Raw genomic sequence first — 21,699 nt, 5'->3', positions numbered from 1 at the left:
GATTTCATTTTCAGACTGTTTATAAATAAGACCTACACTATTACTTGTTTCCCGGCAGGAGTAAAAACATCAGATATTTCGTATTGTGAAACAATGAGGGCCACTTTTTGATCACGTGTACCGAAAATTTACACTGTGAAGGTTGCTTGTGTGCCCTGAAAAGTTACTGAATAGTCACTTTCTCCCAATTTCAAGGCGAAAGCCTTAAGCGGGCTCATGCCCTCGATGGTCTGGAATACAGGAGGTCACGTGGGCTCTCCTCGCGCAGACGCGCGCTCGTGCCTCTGCTCGCGCGTTCGTCGTCGTCTTCTTCCACAGCTGGCTCCGATGACGCTCGTCGTGCTAAAGAAAAGGTAAGTTGAATCAGGCACTCCAGTCCACGACCTTCGGTGGCAGCAGAACCCTCGAGCTTATGTGAAAGTCGAACCCACGACCTTTGGTGTTAAGGCGAAGTCAGTTAAGACACACTTAATTAATGTGCAGTTAATTAAGGCACTCGAACACGCGACCTCTGGTGCGAGTCGCACCCCGACCTTTTATGGTAATCAGGAACGGTGTTAATTAATGCACAGTTAATTAAGGTAGCGTCAATTAAGACGCTCGAACCCACGACCTTTGGTGGAAGAAAACAAGTAATATAAGAAGTAACAGACATTTGAATGCGAATGTTGAGTGATTTAATTAATGTCTCCTGAGCGCGCGCAGGCTTTCGCGTTCACCCTCTTTGGCGTAGGCTACAGTGACTCAATTGTTTATGCGTTATGCCTGTTTCCCCCCGGTACCCTCGGTAAAACATGGGGGGCACGGTGTTTATATTTATTCCAAGTACGAAGCAATGTTCTGAGTGACCAGCGATATATGTTTGTTCAGTGTAGGTTCATTACAGCGTTCGTAGAAATTTACTCATTGACGCGTTCCATGGCGTTGTGCTACCGCTAATCGATATGTTTCCCAGACTCCTAAAACAACCACACGAGAGACTGTTGAAATTCCGTGAAAATAGAATTTTAAACGGAATGCGTTGCGTAATTTTTACTTTCCTCTTTTAAATGCAGGTGTTGCAGATAATTTCTAAACCGCCGTTTGCCATGTGTTTTCGTGCATCATACGAGATTCGTAGTTAAAAACAATTAAATTATGGGGTTTTGCGTGAGTGAAGGACCCCGAAAATTTGTATCACCCGGGGTTCTTTAACGCGCACCTAAATCTAAGTACTCGGGCGTTTTCGCATTCCGTCTCCATAGAAATGCGGCTTCCGTGGCCAGGATTCGATCCCACGACCTCGTGCGTAGCAGTCCAACACCATAGCCATCAAGCAACCACGGCGGGTATTCGTAGTTTGTTTCTCGGGTGTCGATCGGTGAGCTAAACAAGGCATCGTGTTTATATTTGGGGAAAAATTAGGGGCATGGCATGGTCCATGTCTAGGCAGTGCTCGAAATTGGTGGGTTAAATGCGCATGTTCCAGTATATAGAATACGCATATGCAAGTGGTCCATGGCGTTGTTAGTCTGTTTTACGAGCGGTGTAAAACTTAGACGGTTGCGCTGGCATAATTACAACTACAATTAACTGAGGTCAAATTTTGCGAACATAAGGGGAACAATGCGCCAAGTTTATGTGCGATGGTAAATGCGAATTGATCAAATACAGCGCTAAAAAAATTGTAAGCAAGTGTTCGAAAGTATCAGGCTGCTGCTTTTAGTTATGTTTCCCAATGTCCCAAGATCATCATCATCATCATCATCATCATCATCAGCCTAGTTACGCCCACTGCAGGGCAAAGGCCTCTCCCATACTTCTCCAACTACCCCGGTCATGTACTAATTGTGGCCATGTTGTCCCTGCAAACGTCTTAATGTCTTCCGCCCACCTAACTTTCTGCCGCCCCCTGCTACGCTTCCCTTCCCTTGGAATCCAGTTCGTAACCCTTAGTGACCATCGGTTATCTTCCCTCCTCATTACATGTCCGGCCCATGCCCATTTCTTTTTCTTGATTTCAATTAAGATGTCGTTTACCCGCGTTTGTTGCCTCACCCAATCTGCTCTTTTCTTATCCCTTAACGTTACACCCATCATTCTTCTTTCCATAGCTCGTTGCGTCGTCCTCAATTTCAGCAGAACCCTTTTCGTAAGCCTCCAGGTTTCTGCCGCATATGTGAGTACTGGTAACGCACAGCTGTTATACACTTTCCTTTTGAGGGATAGTGGCAACCTGCTGTTCATGATTTGAGAATGCCTGCCAAACGCACCCCAACCCATTCTTATTCTTCTGGCTATTTCAGTCTCATGATCCGGATCCGTGGTCACTACCTGCCCTAAGTAGATGTATTCCCTTACCACTTCCAGTGCTTCGCTACCTATCGTAAACTGCTGTTCTCTTCCGAGACTGTTAAACAATACTTTAGTTTTTTGCAGATTAATTTTCAGACCCACCCTTCTGCTTTGCCTCTCCAGGTCAGTGAGCATTCTGCGTTTAAGGTATTTTATACTTTGAAGGAATAGGCAGTATTTTATTTGCAATGTGTCGTGTAGCTTTAACGTCTCTGGCTTATTTACAAGCCTTACAAATAATTATTGAGCCCTCATTCCTTTTTTTTTAGTTTCTCATGCATGATATATTAGTTTCGCCTGGAGTCCTCACCGCACTAGAGGAGGTAACTTCCATATGTGTGGCGGCTCTAAGGACAAGTTAAAAAGTGATGTGCAGGTGAAGTTCAAAATAGATGGGTAATTGGGGCTTTCACAATAAATTACGTATGCAAGCACTTTAGAGTGTTACGAACGTGTCTAACGAGCAAAAAGATTTGAGCCGCTGCCCTGACAGAACACTGTTGATCAATTACTAAATTGTTAAACTGTGCTACGGCGACAATTTTCTCAGGATCTGGGCGAACACCTGCGTGGCTGACGACGTGACCGAGAAACTGTAGTTCCGCGAAGCCAAAGTGGCACTTTTCCGGCTTCAGGGTGAGGCCGGCGGACTGGATGAACTGCAGAACCGCTTCAAGCCGTTCGAGGAGTTCTTCAAAAGTTGCGGAGAACACGATGACGTTGGCCAGGTACACTAAGCAGGTTTTCCACTTCAGACCCGAAAGCACAGTATCCATGAGGCGTTGGAATATAGCAGGGCAGAGCACAAGCCGAAAGGCAAGACTTTAAATTCGTATAGGCCGTCTGGAGTCACAAAAGCAGTTTTTTCCCGGTCTCGTCTCTCGGATCTACCTCGATTTGCCAATATCCACTTTTTAAGTTCATTGAAGAGAAGTAACGTGCCTGTCGAAGCCTGTCGAGTGAATCGTCTATACGGGGAAGCGGGTACACGTCTTTCTTTGTCACTTGATTTAGTTTTCGGTAGTCCACGCAGCAACGCAAGCTGCTGTCTTCTTTCTTAACTAGAACTACAGGAGATGCCCAGGGACTCGTTGATGGTTGAATCACGTCGTCTTCCAGCATTTTTGTCACTTGTTGTATGGATTCATGTTCCCTGGGAGCCACACGATAAGGATTTTGGTCAATCGGTCTTGCCGTATCCTCTGTAATTATCCGATGCTTCGTTAGAGGCGTCCGTCCTACACTGGACGTCGACGGAAAGCAGTCATTGAACTTAGACAATAGCGTGAGAAGCCGCTCTCGTTCGTGCTGCGACAAAGCAGTGCTGACGTCAAGTGCAAAAGCTGGGTCTTGCGTAGTTGCTTCTTCGAGTAGCGAACAGCAGCCACGAACATCCGCAACACCATCAAAATAAGCCACAGCCGTGCCCTTTGGAAGGTGCCTTCGCTCTGTGCTAAAATTGGTTAGTAACAAGTTAGTGCGCCCCTCGGTGATATTTACGATTCCTCGTGCGACCGATATACCGTGAGTAAGCAACAACGTGGTTATTTGGTCGGCAACTCCCTCGCAATGAAACGGTGTGTCACATGCTACAGAAACAAGGGTACATGATCCAAGTGGGATGACGACGTCGTCTTCTGCTAGACGAAAGGAGTTGCGTTGCGGCGATAAGCAATGGACTAAACCAAGGCTCTTATAAAAGGTCATCATGCGGTCCGGAATGTTAATTACGGCACCGTATTCTTTCAGGAAATCCATCCCATTAATGAAATCTTTACAGCACACAGGAAGAACGATGAAAGTGGCCACGAAAGAAGAATCTCGGATGCTAATTCTAGCAGTACATCTTCCAATAGGCATCAGTAATTGCCCGCCTGCCGTCCTTATGTGGGGTCCCGTCCATGGTGTCTTTACTTTCTTCAGGCGGAGGACGAGTTCCTGACTCATTATAGAGAAGTCGGCACCAGTGTCGACTAACGCTGTCACCGGCTGTCCATCCACCAAAACATCAATGTCGGCGCTCACAATTTTTTCGGTGGCAGGGTTTATCGGCTTCACGTCGTTCTGCGGCGAAAGTGTCAGGTTTTTTTTATTGTCTTGCGGTGGGCCTGCAACCTTAGCCCCAGAGGTCACCGCCTTCAGTTTCCCCGGCGTTGGCTGGGCGACCTTCGTCCTCGGAGGTCAGCAAAAGTACGTCCAGTAGGGGAAGGCATCTTACATGGAGGGGTTGTAGAGCGCGACCGACGGCCGAAATCGGACTGAACATGCGGCACAGATTCGACATTCGGGTGCGCTATTGGGGGTCCTTGAAAAGCAGTTTCGTCGCGGCGTAGCATGGAGTCGTCATTTGCACGTCGACTATAGGACCACCGAAATTAAATGACACCATAAATGACGGTGCCACTATTGATGGTCGAACCAACGACCATTTGTGGGAGTAGAACCGACGACCATTGGTGTTAATTAAGGCGAAGTTAATTAAGACACTCGAACCCACGACCTTTGGTGGGGTTGGACCCTCGACGTTTGGCGGGATCAAAATTCAACGACACCAAAATAGACGGTGCCACCATTGATGGTTGAATCAACGAACATTGGTTGGAGTCAAACCCCCGACGTTTGGCGAGATCAAAATTTAATGACACCAAACTGATGGTGCCATCATCATGGTCGAACCAACGACCATTGCTGTTAATTAAGGCAAATTAATACACTCGAACCCAGGGCCTTCGGTGGGAGTCGAACCCTCGACCTTTGCGGGACCAAAATTCAATGACACCAAAACTGATGGTGCCATCATTCATGGTCGAACCAATGACCATTGGTGGGAGTCAAACAGACGACCATTGGTGTTAATTAAGGCAAAGTTAATTAAAACATTCGAACCCCCGACCTTTGGCAGGACCGAAATTCAATGCCACCAAAATTGATGGTGCCACCATTGATGGTCAAACAACGACCACTGGGGGAGCAGAACCCACGACCTTTCGTATTACCTAGGGCAAAGTTAATTAAGGCACAGTTAATTATGGTAGAGTTAATTAAGGCACGCGAACCCACGACCTTTGGCGGGAGAAAACAAGTAGTAGGAAGGAACAGCACATTCGAATGAGAATGTCAAGTAATTTAATGAATGTCTCGTGAGCGCACAGGCTTTCGCCTTTTTCGTTTCGATTTCGATCAGGAGTGAAAAAAATTCGTAACATTCCGGTTTATCCCGGTTCGCTCAAAAATACAGCTTAATTGTTCCTCCGGTGTTCGGTTGACTTCTGGTTCAGTACCCTACTCGTAAGTTCGGCTCCCATCGGCCGCAAGTTTTCTTCCATCTAAAGGAGTACTGACGTATATTTTCGAAGTTGTAGAAACTGCCACACGCTTCTCGCGCGTAAAAGGTTGACAGTTAAGCAAGTATCACGGTTGGGGAAACATTTATAAGAGGCTCTAATTTGATATCAAAGTTGTTCTACAAACACAGAGCTGTTTGACGACTTGATGACACAGAACAAAGCTTATTCTCCTAAGGGCGGAGAAAATCTTTAGGACAGGAAAGAGCGTCACTTGCAACTAGTTTATTGAAAGCAGTCGGGATGGTATTTATAGGCGAAGGTGGCCATGCGCGCACATACGCTTACGCACAGTACTCACACAAAGTTTGCATGGTTATCCAACCATACAGTGCAGAAACTTCGCTCAGTGGTTCGTAAAGTAACAGATGTATCGCTGACACAGACGTTATTTCCTGCCCTAAAGCTTCTTTCCGGCCTTGGTTGCGTATTAACTTGGGAGAATAAGATGAACCAACTAGCCAAGCAACAAGTATTGATAAGAACAAAGTTTAATGATGTCATGTAGCTCATTAGCACGGCTATAGATGAAGTGATGTAGGACACAATAAGGCTATGTATCATGGCGTTGCTAATAAAGAGAATTTTAGCTCATCTAACCACAACTGTCGACGTTAACGCGATTAGCATTCAATCGATGTAGCGACACGCCGTATGAACCTGTAGTGGTCATGGTGAATTTTCCATTGCTTCAGTTTCTCTTATGTAAGCGAATCTTTCTTTAATGGTTGCGGAAATGTTGGGTCTAAATATTAATGCAAAACGAACTACTAATGACGGAAATGTTTGCACAAAATGACGCAAATGGAAGACGCTCTTTATGCACGTCTCTGCATCTCAACGCTCCGTTCAATGCACGCTCAAGGTAGAGCGGATACTGCTTTAGTGGTCGTGCATCATTGAACAGCGACACGTTGTCACTGCCAATTTCTTTATTCTAACATATCAATCTGGAGAAAGTCCAAGTCCATGGCTGGGCGGAGCATCATGCACAGCGCGCCCACCTCTTTGCTGCCGAAACCGAAACTAGTGTAAAAAGTAATTATTATAGTGTTTTGTATAGAGCAAAAGAGTCACCAGTGTGTTTTTGTGTGATTTATATGCTTGCGCTTTCATTTCATGGACCATGACGAGTGAAAAAAATTGGCGCGCCTCGCGGATGCCGAACTTCGTGAGGTTATAGCATGAATACTTTGTTTAGCGCAAAACAACAGACACAAGAAAGACGACAGGACAAAGCGCCTTGTCCTGTCGTCTTTCTTGAGTCTATTGTTTTGCGCTAAACAAAGTATTCATGGATTCGCACCAACTAGCCCGCCAACGCATTGTAGGAGGTTATAGCAGTTAGAACGTTCTTATAACATCGTTTAAAAAAAGCATAACATTTAGAACTTGTGGTTTTTCTATTGTTTACTTCGTTCTTACTTTTTTATATTATAAAAATGCAACACCCAATAATATAACAATGAATGGATCCGCCTCAAAAGTGAAACTGAAACCATCAAAACTTTGTATTTGCGGGAGTTGTTTGCAGAGGGCGCAACAATCGTTTTGCGGAAGTGATTGGAAGCGCGAATAAATGCCAAAAATTTCGCGTTACTAGGTCAGTAGATCTCATTTGCAAGCACAATTTTAGTCTGTGTTTTCAGATGTAGCCGTTTATCATTATTCGGAAATGCGTAAATAACTTTGTGTTTTCCCGACTCGGACACCAGTCGACCGGGGAGCCAGCAACTGCACGTGTGCCGGTGATGTTATGTGGTAATTATTACTTTCCTCTCCAAAATTGACGAGACTAAAGCGATTCCGACATGCACATTTATTGATAAGAGCAATTTATGACTGTGCCAGACCGCACTAAACTTTTGGTTTTCAGAAGAAAGTGAGTTCCTTACAAGCTCTTGAGGTGACGTTGCGCTCGGCTGGGTCAAGTTTTTCATTCATTCTCGCTTTCGCTCCAGCTATCTCTGATATCTGTCGCGACCGCGCCTCCGCAGACGTAACAAGGATGTTTCGGTGCAGGCCTGCGCATATCTTACCAGCTATGCATGAAATCGGACCGCAACCTCGTTTATCGTAAAGAGATCTGGGGGCTCGCCGCTGCTATATATACCGTCCCCGTGTCCATATAGCGGCTTATGCGCCGCGGAGTCTGACGAACTGAATAATTGGAGCACCTGTCTGTGCTCGACACAGCCGATCGCCTTGTCTTCCTATCCGCAAACGCTCGCACTTCTTTGTGGCAGCGGGTGGTTGTTAGGCACAGCAGCAACACCCTCAGCAGGCGGTGAGCAAGGGACTCGGCAGCGAGATCACGCGCGGGAAATAGCTTTAGGTGCGGGCCGCTGAAGGTTACCACTGCCTTGAGCCTCAGCGGCACGCAGCATGGAATTTTTGCTTGGCGGACTGGCCGCGTGTGGTGCTGGCTTTTTCACCAATCCTTTGGAAGTGGTCAAGACACGTATTCAGTTGCAGGGCGAGCTGCAGGCTCGCGGACACTACACAGTTCACTACCGCAATGTGTTTCACGCGTTCTACGCCATCGGCAAGCACGACGGCCTCCGGGCGCTGCAGAGCGGCCTGTCGCCGGCACTGTGGTACCAGTTCTTTATGAATGGCACCCGCCTGGGCGCCTACCACATCATGGAAGACCTGCAACTCACCAAGAACAAGAACGGCAGCATCAACGTGCCCTGCAGCATCGCGGCTGGCGCCGTGGCCGGCTGCGTTGGCGCCTTCGTGGGGAGTCCCCTCTACCTGGTGAGCCTCCAAGCCGGAGCGGGCAGATTGCGTGCATTGCTCGAAGCATCGCGTAGTCTGCATGTTTCGGGCATTATTCCTATGGAATGGCATATTACAGATTTAGCATTGCGTCGCGGGTAGCTGCTGGAAATGGACCCTACTGTTCCATGATATGGAACACGTTAGGTGCAGGTAGGGAGAGGTTCAATGCTGTGAGCATTATATATGTAAATTAGAAGCTTGAGGATGCTTTAATGCACATTGTGAAAGGTTGCTGAATTTGGGGTCACGAAAAAGCTCATGCCTGGACGTGAGGCAACACGGCGGTCGCATTTCGATGGGGGCGAAATGCGAAAACACCCGTGTACTTAGATTTGGGTGCATGTTAAAGAACCCCAGGTGGGACACATTTCCGGAGACCCCCACTGCGGCATACCTCGTAATCGGAAAGTGGTTTTGGCACGTAAAACCCCATAAAATAATTGAGGCAAGCAGTGCTTCATAGGGATGTGCAGTGGTAGCCATAGGAATAAAGACGGGTTGTTAACGCATATCCTAGCAAACGCCACTACATGCAGATTTTTTCAATAACTATGTACCAGACAGGAGGAACACAAATGTTTGTTGTGCATCTCAGGTGCCTAGCCTTCGTGGTCTTTGTTGAAAGGCCAAAGCTTCCCCATGAGTAAGAGCGCCTGTAGCCGGAAGCTGTTCTACGGCTCCTGTAGCTTGCCTGGTGACGAAGCTCATGAAGGTGAGGGCTGCTGTTGCTCAACGAAAGTTCTGCAGGTGCCCCTGTGTGGACTGGTTGCATTTGCATTGGCTTTGAAACTTCTCACAACAAAGTGTGCAAATTCAACAGGCAAGATGGAGCATTGAAAGAATGAATACAGGTTTTACTTACAACATTGTTGTGCATTTGTGCTTTTTCCTATGAAATTCCAAACCAGCTAAGCCCTCAGTCTGTCCTGTAAAAGCTCTTGCAAAGACTCTTGCATGTCCCAAGACAATGTAAAGCGGGGCCCTAACGAGTGCATTGACTGCCAGTTTTGGTGCATTATAAGGTTGTCAGCTGGGTGAGTTGGTAAGAATTTATTGATACACTAATTTTCTTCCTTTCTCTCTTTGTCTACTGTCTGTTGAACATTTCGTGTTAGTGAGTTTTGGTTAATCCTGAGTGAATAGGACCAATTGTTGACCCAGAAAATGCGAATATGAGTCAGCAAAACAGGACCCCTGATCATGTCACATGAGTATAATGTGCAAGTGAGGGTAGTCTGCCAGGATGTTTCTGAAATCGAATTTTCCTTCATTTGTTTGAGCTTTTTCATTGCACTGGCTCGTTCTCTGGTTTCAGCCATATCTTTTTTTTTTTTTTGTAGAACACCAGTGCGACCATCATTTGAACTTATATTGTGGATTTCTTTTCTTCTGTTGTTTATCGGGGTAGTGCCCCTGCACCTGGCTGAAGTTGCTGGCTTGGAAAAGCAGCATGTTTTTCTTTAAAGTATAAAAAGTCTGTGAAAAGCTTAATTTTTAAGCCCCTTTAATGTGTACGCATGTGCATCTCCTATATGTCTTCCTTTCTATGTTTAGGCTGCAAATGCAGCTTGTATATATTTTTTGTTTGGTGTGTCTTTTTTTTTTATGCGCTAGTGCAATGTCCCCTTATACGTATATATTGAAGCCTGCTTGCCGAAGCTCATTAATATATAGAGTTGCAATGACGTGTGTGGCAAAAAATGGGATGCTTTGAAACTGCCATGTCATGGGTAGATCAATCGTAGCTGTGTTACAAGCTTATCTATTTGGGTCTGTGGCACCTTATCCTACTCCTTTCAGTAGATAAGAGCTGGATGTGACACTTAAGTCCTGCCTTTAGCTTGTGGGCAGCTGATAACATCCTATCTCTGGACTGAAAGTGGCGTGATTCCTGGCATCACATAGCAACATGACTTGCTATTTTTGCCATGAGCTGTTGAGAGCAAGTGTCAATATCTTTATTTACAGTGCTTTTGAAAAAAAAAAAGACCACAAGTGGACTTTCAGAAGAGAGCATGGGGAATTTTTTGACGTCTGTTCTAAAGAGAGCAAAGTAAAGTGTAAGAAAACAAGTTATATAATACTTTTGCGCTTAGAGAAAAATGTCAATTTTTAAGTCACAGAGCAGGAGAAAATGTATATATTAGTTGTAAAATGAATGAAATATTTTTATTCATTGCAGTGTGTGAAAGTGCACATTTCTGCAGGGCAGTTATGTGTGAAACAAGGGTTTCATTTGTGAATGAAGTTTTTTTTTTTGGTACAGTTTCTTGCATGTTTAAAGAAAGGTACAGGGAAAAGAATACTGCTGAATTTAGCGAGATTATCTTATATCTGTTGAGTATTTGGATACCGCTTGGTTAACCAGCATTTCCTTTACAGATGCTTCTGAATAAAGGTGTCTAGTGCTTCAGAAGAAAGTGCAATGCAACACTTTCTGGTGGCATTCTCATGCTGTGTAACGTTCAGTACAAGTTAAGTTGCATGCATTAAACAAAAAATGCAACTGACTTGCAACAGTACTGTCTTTGGACATAATGTGCTGTAGCAGGTGGCCAACAGCTTCTGTTCATTCCCCAGTTCAACAGATTCCCCAGATTTAGTCGGAATTTACTGGAATGGAAACAAACACGAGTAGACAAAGTTTAGGGTGGTCTGTAGATTTCTTTTGACTCCGGAGATGCCTTTATTTGAATTATGCAAAGGAGAAATGATCTGTTTGCAGTTATTGTACTGATCTAGTTAATCTTGGCATTATTATGCAAAGCATGTGCAGAGTACTCTAAACTGTGTGGCTTGTAAAAACTGGAGTGCTCATTGTAGTTCATAGCACCTTATAGTTCAGCAATATGAAACACCAGTGGACATGGACTCGATAGTGAAATCTCTTATTCTTAAATGCAGTTCATCAACTTTTGGCATACTTTCCTGGTAACATTGCATGTACAGTACCTTTTTCGTTCTGAAATACTTAGCATGACTATGTGTACATGCAGTTGCTCTTAAAGCAGGGTGCATGTTAAAGAACCCCAGGAGGTTGAAGTTAACCCGGAATCTCCAATTATGGTGTGCCTCATAATCATATCATGGTTTTGGAAGGTAAAACCCCAGAATGTAACATTTTTTATGCCCTTAAAGCAATCACAAGGTTGTTAATGCTGGAAGGTAAGCTTTATTCTTGGTGAAGACATTGCTAAGGAGTTTCACTTGAGACGAGCTCAGTCTTATAAAACATTGGAAAAAATATTTGATTTGGTAATTGAATGCAGGAGTAATGCCACAATAGGGAAGTCGCTGCACTAACTGGTCCACTGCAAAAGCAAGTTGATGTTATTGCAGGGCTGGATTAATCGGTAGCTATGGCATTCTGCTCTTAAGCATCAGGTCATGGGTTTCATTCTTCGCCCCAGCAGGTGTATGTTGAAGGTGCTTATTTTGTGTACTTAGATTTAGGTGCGTGTTAAAGGACCCCTGCTACTCTACTACAGCGTCCCTCATAGGCCACGGTGCAGTTATGGGTCGTTGAATCCTGCCTCCCCCCCTCCACAGGCCCGTACACAAAGTGGTGTATGTTACGAAGACAATGCATAAACGAAATTTGTGCAAAGGTCTCGATTGCTAAGATAGATTAGCATTTCACTGGGTCGCACATTAACAAACAAAAGATATTGTTGGCATCTTCTTTTACATTTTGCACATTCTTTGTTCAGGTCAAGGTGCAGCTGCAGGCACAGTCAGCAACGTCCATAGCTGTGGGCTACCAGCACAACCATGAGGGTATGCTGGCGGCATTTCTGCGCATCTACCGCAGAGACCACCTACGTGGCCTGTGGCGAGGCGTGAATGCTGCCTTGCTTCGAGTCTCCTCTGGCTCAGCGGTACAGCTGACGACATTCTCCAAGATCAGGTCTCAGATCAACCACATCGCTGTGGGTATTCCATTGCTGCTTGTCCTACAAGTCTACCGCTTCTCAGCATAGCACAGCGTGTCACTTGTTTTGTCACATGTTTCCTCTGCAACATAGTGAACATGAAAGGCAACAGGGACTTCTCTAATGCTCGGCATTGAATGCCATCTGAGCTTAATGTAATTTGCCTAGGTTCGTTTCCTTGAAAGCTAGAATGCTTATATGCATGGCAGAGTGTTCGTGCCCTTTATTTTACTTTAATATATGTTTTTGGTGAAAGAATTTGCTGTGAAAATATTGCACTACATACAGACATACACACAACAAGCACACAATTTGTGTTATCTGTTTGTGTGTAGTGTTAATTTATGCGGCAAATTCTGTTGCCAAGTGTACACCAACCAGTCAAACAAGACATTCTGGTAAGCAATATCTATTCGGTAGCTTTGCTTAAAACATGTTTATTTCTTGCCTGCATGTCACATGTCAAACAGTGCAACCTGTTTGAATATGCATGAGATCTGTGTATGTGTAAGTCAAGAACTGCAATATTACATGTATTCTCCATAGCTTTGATGTTTTCATTACATAAATTGTTTGTGTTATATATTTTACCTGCCTCAGGGCAGCAGTGCTGGTCTTGTATGGAAGATTCAACCTTCATGGTTCAAGGGTGTTACAAGGTACAGTTACATGGCTAGCCGAATAGAACAGCTGATAAGTTGTAGGCTTGCACATTGTGTAGAGTCCTAGTGATCCTTTAGAAACAGCAGTATTTCCAATGGCTGCAGTCTTGTTGGTTCACTATGTTGCTTTTGTGGTTTGCCATGCTGCTGGTAAGAGAAGAGTATAATAGTGTTGAACTTTGCCAAAAAGTCTCTCATTACAGTGATGATGATCTATGATGGCTAATGTCTTTTGAAGTAAGTAAGCAGCTCCCTCTGCATCCCCCCCACCCTCTTGAAGAGCACCTATATATATATTTCTTGACATGCTCATTAAGGTTGTGAATACGTTTAATGATGCCCTTGCTACATTTACTGCATATGTGTGAGTAAAGTGTGACTGCAGATATCTGGAAATACAAAACCTAGAAACATGTATGCTACAGTTGATCCCAGATATATGAAACTCGGACATATCAAATTATTGTCTATGTTGAACAGTCTTAACATCCCCTTAAAAATTCCTTGCAAATTTAATACATTGAATGCTGCTCCGCACCCCTGCAAGTGCACTTCTAATAGGGGGCCTTGAGCGCTTCTCCCACTTTCTGAAATATTCAATAGCAATACACAATAGCAACACATGCTTTGTAGGAAGAATGAGCAAGGTGTGTGTCTCTTTTGCTCCCTGCATGTATAGATAACTCATGCAGACAGCAGGCGTTTGTTATCAGCAAGAGCAGATCACAACTCTGCTTCAGGAACATCAAGGGCCTCCCGATCTGATGCTCATTCAACAAAAAGCATGGATGACACTCAATCTCTTCAGTGAGTGGTTCTGAGCATGGGATGCCGTACTAGAGATGTCGGTGCTACTGGGCTTGTCTTCTTGTAAGGCAGGTGTTTATAAGAATGTAAGGTGAGGCTTTTCTTTTGAGGAACCCATATGGGTTTCCTTTGTAGCAATTGCTACGATTGGGTGGATGTTTCATTTACCCTTTATTAATTATTTCTGTCCGCCTTGCTGTTTTCTGCAGAACTATTATGCCAAACCCTTGTCTTTGCTTCAAGTTGATGAATTCAACTTCGCCCTACCATCTGCTAGCTGCTTGGTTAGCTCAGATGGTAGAGTGGCTGCGCCGGAAAGGTGGTGGTCCCGGGTTCGAGTCCCGGACCAGGACTAATTTTTCTTCAACTGTGAGGCTTTCCTTTCGAGGAACCCATATGGGTTTCCTTTGTAGCAATTGCTATGATTGGGTGGATTTCTCATTTTCCCTTATTTATTACTTCTCTCCACCTTGTGGGTTTGTGCGGAACTGTTACGCCAATATAAGAACAAAAAAAAATCCAACCCCTACCACCACTTCAATCCATTACAGTTTGAATTTAACATTCTGAGGGTCGAAAAGAAAGTGTCCCCATACCTCATTTTTTTTATTGCAGTTTCCAGTAGAAGGAAATGATTAAAAACTTGTGAATACAGAAAAAAAAAACTTATTGAAAGCAATATTTTGTCTAAAAAATGCTTGACTCGCACCAACAGCATACACACAAACATACATGTACTTCATGCTTACGATACAATAAAAGCTGGAGAAAAATGTCTTGCAAAACTTACGGCTAACAATTTGTTGTCCGAAAAACTCATTTCATCGGAAGAAGAAACATGTCAGAAATGAGTCGGAAGAATAAACTTTGAGCAGTCGCCGTGAGAAGAGGCACTGTGCATGGCCATACCAAAATTGCAATTGCGTGCAATCCAGTGTGTGTGAATAGCAAAGTGCAACTGAAGACAAAGAAAAAGAAAACTTATTAGTATCTGAACTTTGGCCACACACGGCTATATCTAAGCTACTGGAAACAAAATAACCTACCATGCTGGCTTAGCAGCTATGGTGTTGCACTGCTAAGCACAAAGTCGCAGGATCAAATCCTGGCCATGGTGGCCACTGTTTGATATGGGTAAAATGCAAAAATGGCCGTGTCTTGTGCATTGGGGGCACGGCGTGCCTCGTAATCAAATCCTGATTTTAGGATGTAAAACCCCAGAATTAATTCATTTGTAACACGATAGCGGCGGTTGTAAATGAAGATAGCCCCTCCTCCACACACGCTTTGGAAGTAGCAGATGACGTGCATGACCACGTGAGCGAGCGCTCCGAAATAAACAAGTTGAGTAGTGTGCCTTGGTCAGTATAAATGCAATTTCAAATGACTTTGGGCAGCTCCATGGACATGGGAGTACCTCTCCATAACCAGTAGTGTTGAATATGCACAATATATTAAACTTAAGATTGGCACCATACATTTAAGTAAAAAAAACGTGCAGGATGGATTAGCGGCGCCTTACCCCTACAGCGAAAACCTTTAAAGGGTTAAGAAAAGCACCACGTGTCACATCCGCACTTCATGGAAAGACCAGGGGACATGTGAGGCATTGCTGTGCTATCTGTGGGCCCCTGGTCCACACTAAGCGATTTGTCCATGCACGGTTACACGTGAATCGGAACAGACTTGGAAGCTGAAAGCCACTTTTGAATCTAACAGCATCTGGCAGGTCAACTCAATGCTGAAGTATGAGAATAGGCTGTCTCGTCAAGGCATATCCATGTGCAATTTGCAGTACAAATGCTTTAATGGTGGCACGTTGCATATCCACACACGCTTGTTTGATTCTGTCCTGCACGTGTTTTTAGCTTCTCCCGAATAATTATGTGCAACAGAAACATTGGCGTGTCTGAGGGGCATTGTAGTGTTGCAGACTGGCGATATGGGCCTTCAGGGTTAGTGTTACGATAAGGGCTGTTATTTTCTAGCGATGGCATTTGCCGATGCTTAGCAATGCCTTTCGGCATCGAACACGACCACTCATGAATGTGAAAAGTGCCGAAAGGCATCTGAAAAGGGCATCCTTACAACATAGCACCACAGTATGTCAAAAATGATTCTGTATAATGAGCGACTTCTGAAGTATGTGCAAAATATAAATAAACTTTTGTGTGTTTGACATGGCCTTGGAGAAACAAATCGGTAAATTCCTGGTTTTGGCGATCTCTAGGAACTATCAGAGACGTGTGTACAAGATTTTCAGAGAGGCATATATTATACTTTGAATAATATTATTGATATATCAAACTATTTCATGCGCTCTTCGAGTTCTATATATTCAGGATCAACTGTAGTATGTTCTTGCAATGTAAGTTCGTAGTTACGAGTCAAGGCGGTGTCTGTATTCTTGGCATCATTTTTCTTTAGACTGTTCACTTGACATGTACGTTGGTGTGCGTGTGTGTGGACTTGCTGCACTTTCTGTTGTTCTGCGGTATTATTAGCTCCTTAGCAGTGATTCTCTGAATGAGCAGTTGGAGAGATTTGCCACTACTTTTTTTTTCGTCAGTAGCCTCGGCATCACCTAAGATAATTCTAAGCTATAGTGTCCATAAGTATCTGCTGGTAAATGGCCTGGCTGTCTCGGGTGCCTTTCCTACACACCATTGTTGTAAGCAAAATTGTTTGCTTGGCCATTCATCAGCTATTGTAGGTATTGGTCCTGATTGGATTACTTGGAAATGCACTGCAAGAGTACAAGGCGAGTGCAAAGTGTCAACTGTTATTTTCTTTTACAAGATGTTATCAGACAGCACTTCTGTTTGTTCAGCACACAATCACCACATGCATGTGCCTTCATTTGCAGCAACATTTTTAGATAGTGCATGGTTGCATGGGCATACTAACGCGTGACCACGACATTCTTCGTTGTATGCCTCCTGCTTTGATGGTCTTCTGTTCCTTGAACAAGGTGTCTATAATGGACCAGTGCGTCACTTTGGGTGTGCATCTAGGGAGGCTCAAAGCAACATTGGAACAAGTGTGCACCATACCAACATGGTATGTGAATTCCCCTCTCCTACGACAGTCAAATGACAAGGTGTGGTAGCGATGTAGTTGGGCGTTCTGTTGCCAAGTGCAAGAAAGAGGTGCAAAATACTCTCATATACATACTAGTTTCAGGTGCACGTTAAAGAACCCTAGGTGACCAAAGTTTTCTGGAACCTTCCAATACTCATGAGCCACTGTGCAGTTTTGAAACATTGAACCACACAATTTTTTTAACTGCCAAATGGGATAGTTGGCGAACAACTCTTCTATCCTAATTCTCCCTCTTCTCAAATAATGCACCATCTGGGCACCTGGCCATGCAGGAAGTCAATGCAATCGAGATCGATGCATAGCACCGAGATCGTCCCAAAATACCTGTACCAGTTAACAACAGATTACTGAAGCACTGGCAATTAATAAGAATGCATTGGCTTCAGAATACAGCAGAACCTTGTTGATATGTTCCCATTACGTATGTTTTCCCGGCGCCAACGTTCGCATTAGAGAACACTGGAAATGACGCATTGTAGTTACACTCATTCTTTACCAGTTCATATGTTCCTGGAAAACACAATTTTTTTTTCAGCACCAGTGTTCAGTACGTAGACAAATTGCGATCGTATGATAAGTGTTACAGCCGCTAGATTCCATGTAAACAAGAAACGGCGCGAGGTGTGCGTGATCGAGAACAGGAGCTGCCCATCTCGCGTGAAAATGACAGCGTGCAAACTTTCTACTTTCGGTATCAGCAGATCTCCGCCTGGGTCGTCGCACATAGCATTCACAGCTATCGCCTCCAAACCTATTGCGATAAGCATCTTCACCCATCTGTTTTACAGCACGTGGTGCGTACTGCCATTGGTAGCGTACTGCACACGTTTAGTGGGTGATAATCCGTACGTGCCGACGTTCCCTGCTGCAGGTGGCGTTCAGCGGCATCCGGCACTGCCCACCAGCTAGGTTTCATTTCAGTTTCCTGTTGCCCCCTTAAAACACCACGCAATAGGAAAATAACAAAATGCTCCTCGGGCCACTGGAGTACCAACAGCTAGATGCACATCGGTGTCTCTTGCCGCAACGATCTGCGCGATGCTTCGCAATACGTAGAGGTCTACAATAGTTGAGTCTATCAAATTTTTTGCTTGGATCGTACGTTCTCCTGGTTAGTATGTTTTTTCTCATGGCCTTTTCCAAAATGTATGAACTAGGTTCTACAGTACCATCTGCTGCTTTGAGCAGCAGAAAAATATATCTTGCACTGCTGCTTCCATCCTGATTAGCAGACAGTGACGGTCCAACCTTGTAATAATGAACATTTGAAGTTCCCAAAATTGTTCTTGTAGCCAAGTTAAGCTTGTACTAAAAAAAAAAATTCTGAATAAGGCTAATTCAGTCAATGTTAGGGCAACTACTTGGTCCAAACAAATCATTTTTCTGACTTTGATTGACGATGTGCTGTGGAGAAGCCTGCTGCATATGTCTGAAGTGTATATTCTTCAATTGTGGAGTATTGCATATGTCGTTTGTGTGCAGATGCAGATTCGGTGCAGCTACAGATTCAGATACAAATTTTAATGTTACAATACTTCGAAAATTTTGACAAGAATTTGGTGTCCCTAATAATTTGAATTCAGTATAACAATTTCTGACAGTACCAATTTTTTCACGTATAACGTGCACCAAAAATGATAAAAATATAACAGTAAAGTTGGTGGGGGCAGAATTCCACCATGAGGTGTGGTTCAGGTCAGCGGGGTGCACACTGCGCTTCCCTGAATTTCAGCTAGCTCAGCTGCATGAATGCTAGCTCCAAAGTGATCTGATTCACATCATGTGACTGATTTGTCTGTGATCGAATCCGACGTGTGAATCCAGGTTTATTTGCATCTCTGAAGAGTGAGTTGGGGAACAGAGAGCAACAGACAGAAGATGTGCGACATGGATGAGCTAGTAGTGCATCCGTTGAACGGAGACTGTTTTCACAAAAGTTCGAAGCCTTGCAGTTATTTTCGTAGGCTATACATGTCGATTATTTTGTGCACTGAAAAATACTACTCTCTTACCCTCCCATCATGTCTAAATGCACATAGTTTTCTGTGACCAAAACAAATTCGGTAATTTCAGACACTGCTCCCAAATCTTTTTTGTTGCTTATCCTTTGCTAGTACTTTCTTTTATGTTTCATGAAAGTTCTATATTCGTATGTAAACATGGACAGCTGATGGCTAGCACTTGTTTTGTCTTGTACTCTCCGTGTGCTGTTTCAAGTAATACAGTTTCTACGTGTCACTTAGCAGAATAACCAATAGCTAGCTGCTCTTTCCTTTGCTGAGTTTTATCAGTGAGGTCATTACTGCACCTGACATATCCAGCATTGAGATCACACTCTTTAGTACTGTAGGAAGAGCATTCTTGGTTCACTATTGTTATGGTGTTCTTGCAGTTGTTTCAAAAAAACTTCGTATAAGCATTCTATCCAGCTGTGTTTGAACAAGCAGTTGGAAAAATAATTTCTGTGCTTCTTGTTTAGAGGATTGTAGCGCAATGAAAACTATTGTTCTTGTTTTTTTTATGTTGTGCACGCTGCACTTGGTCAGTGCAAATAAATGAATATGTGCACAGTCGACTTACGCTAATTGGCCTTGACGGGACCGACGAAACTGGTCAAGTTATCCAGTGGTCTAAATGAACAAAAGACCTAAAAAAAAAAGAGAAAAGGCCACAACATGCGGTTAATTTACTTGACAATAGTTGCCTTTGATAGCTGCGCCACAATACAGTTGTGTTATGTGGTGAAGCATACCAAGCAGGGAACAGGGTCCCTGTCGGAGATGTAGAATGTATTCTTTAATTTACACGCGTCCAGTACGAGCACCGAGATGCCTAAAACGTTTACTGGCAGGCTTTAGAGCTTTAGAAAGACCCATGCTTTTTTGTTGGCTGTAAAGATTCCCTGTACTTTTTGAGTTTTTTTTCATCTTGCCACTTTCCCAAAACAGGGATGATTTTTCTCTGCTTCTTGATACATGGCGTCTGTTTGCATGTATAATGAAGGAACGCTTACTGGGCCCCGTTAAGTCACGTATACGAGACATGCATGGTGGGGGAAACGAGGGCTCAAATCGCCACTGAAACGGCTCTGTATGGCTGCCAGTATGCTTATTTAGCGTCTAGGTATTCGTACTGTGACTGGAGACTGCGCGTGCACGGTATAATTAAGAAACGCTTATGGATGGAAACAACTTTATTGTTAATCCAGCGAAGTTTTAACGACCTTGGCTCAGGTCTCCAATCGGGCGACTTTGAGGCCTTGCCTAGTCGCCACCTCTCGGGTCCGCTGGACTGCCCACTCTTATCTTGAAGTTGGAGCTGCGCAGAGTGGTGGCCTACTTCGACGCAAGAGCCTCTAGAGCTACTGCCATTTTAGCTGATATAACAGGACACTCCCACAACATGTGCGAGAGTGTTGCTCTAGTTGCCTGACATAACTTGCAAAGAGCCCTCGTGTATTGCGGGGGGAAATGTGCCCCAATCACAGCGGACTCCCCCATGATAACAGCCCCCTTTCATTCTTGGTATGCTTCACCGCATGGCACAGCTGTATAGCGGCGAAGCTGATCAGTCAAGTTCTAATTATTCGGCAAAGCCATATTTTGAGACTGAAGTAACGGACGTTTCATCCCATATAAATGTATTGGCGCCTGCTGGAACCTTTTGTTGGGATCGAATTTACTGAAAAATTGAATTAACCAGAATCAAATAATGCAAGTCTGGGTATAGTTAAAGAAAGTTTTGGGCAACAAGATCAAACATGAACTGAGTGTTGAAAGCAGAAAACATCCTTCTTGAACATAAATTTAGTGGTTAACTCCAAATCTTTAGTGAGGTCACAGTGTCAGTTTGTACTGGTATTACCCATAATGAATCTTTATTGCCCATGATTGTAGATTGCATTTGCTTCACTTTATTCTTTATTCAGACATATCCCCGCTTAGCCCGAAAGCGTTACAGCAGGGGGGTTACTAGCAGGAAAAGAATACATCTTGATTCTCACTGCACACCTTTTAACATGACAGTCTATTACACTGAGCGATACCTTTTACAAAAAAAGAATTGGCACACAGGCCCGTCCTAGCCCGGTATTCTCTAATTTTGCACTGGTGGTCAGTGCGTGCCTATATATAGTTTGGTGGTTTTATGTACATTTTCCTATCAATTCCAGTTTTGTTGTGATGGATTTCATACAGAAGCTTTAGCTGCAGCTTCTTTCGGCGAGATGACAGGGACTCCCAGTTGAGCTCTGTTTTCATTGCTGTGCAACTGTACTTCCTCCCGTACCTACCTGAGACGAACCTGGCTGCTCTGTTCAGACAGAGCCACACATTCTGACAATACATAAGTATTTCATGTACATATTAAAAAAAATCTCTTGGAACAGGGTCTTTTAGACCTTTCATTGAATACAGTAGACTCGTTATTTCGACTCTGGTTAATTCAGTCCTGGCCGAAAGTCCCGTCCGGCACCCATGCATTTCTGTGGGCCCAAACTTTTTCTTTAACAGTGCAAAGGACAAATATGATATGAGTGCACATACGCAATGTTGAAATGCTGTTGAAGAAAGAATGTCACACCAACTTGCCCAAGCTTCAACAGTGCCCAAACTTTGGTTATTTTGATCCATTAATGGCTGTCGCCAGATCATGCGAACTTGACCAGTCAGCGCACACATGCCTGATGCCTGTAATGACCTCATTATTAACCCCTTCTACTTTGTTTAGAAGCTT

General features: G+C 44.0%; 1 protein-coding gene across 3 annotated transcripts in view; it reads left to right on the top strand.

The window, feature by feature from the left end:
- Positions 1–7,445: 7,445 nt before the first annotated feature.
- LOC135904513 (solute carrier family 25 member 35-like) overlaps positions 7,446–21,699 on the top strand; it is a 31,203-nt gene continuing 16,949 nt past the window's right edge. For all 3 annotated transcript variants that reach the window (XR_011512340.1, XR_011512339.1, XM_065435306.1), the window contains exons 1-2: positions 7,446–8,438; positions 12,173–12,391. Coding sequence is in view for 1 of the 3 variants with exons in the window: in XM_065435306.1 (XP_065291378.1) it covers positions 8,064–8,438; positions 12,173–12,391 (594 nt within the window). In the remaining 2 variants the exon portion in view is untranslated. The remainder of the gene's footprint in view (positions 8,439–12,172; positions 12,392–21,699) is intronic.

The sequence above is a fragment of the Dermacentor albipictus genome, chromosome 2, assembly GCF_038994185.2.
Source record: "Dermacentor albipictus isolate Rhodes 1998 colony chromosome 2, USDA_Dalb.pri_finalv2, whole genome shotgun sequence".
In the NCBI taxonomy this organism is placed as follows: domain Eukaryota; kingdom Metazoa; phylum Arthropoda; class Arachnida; order Ixodida; family Ixodidae; genus Dermacentor; species Dermacentor albipictus.
The sequence above is the reverse complement of the archived record's forward strand: the minus strand, read 5'-3'. Positions and strand labels throughout refer to the sequence as shown.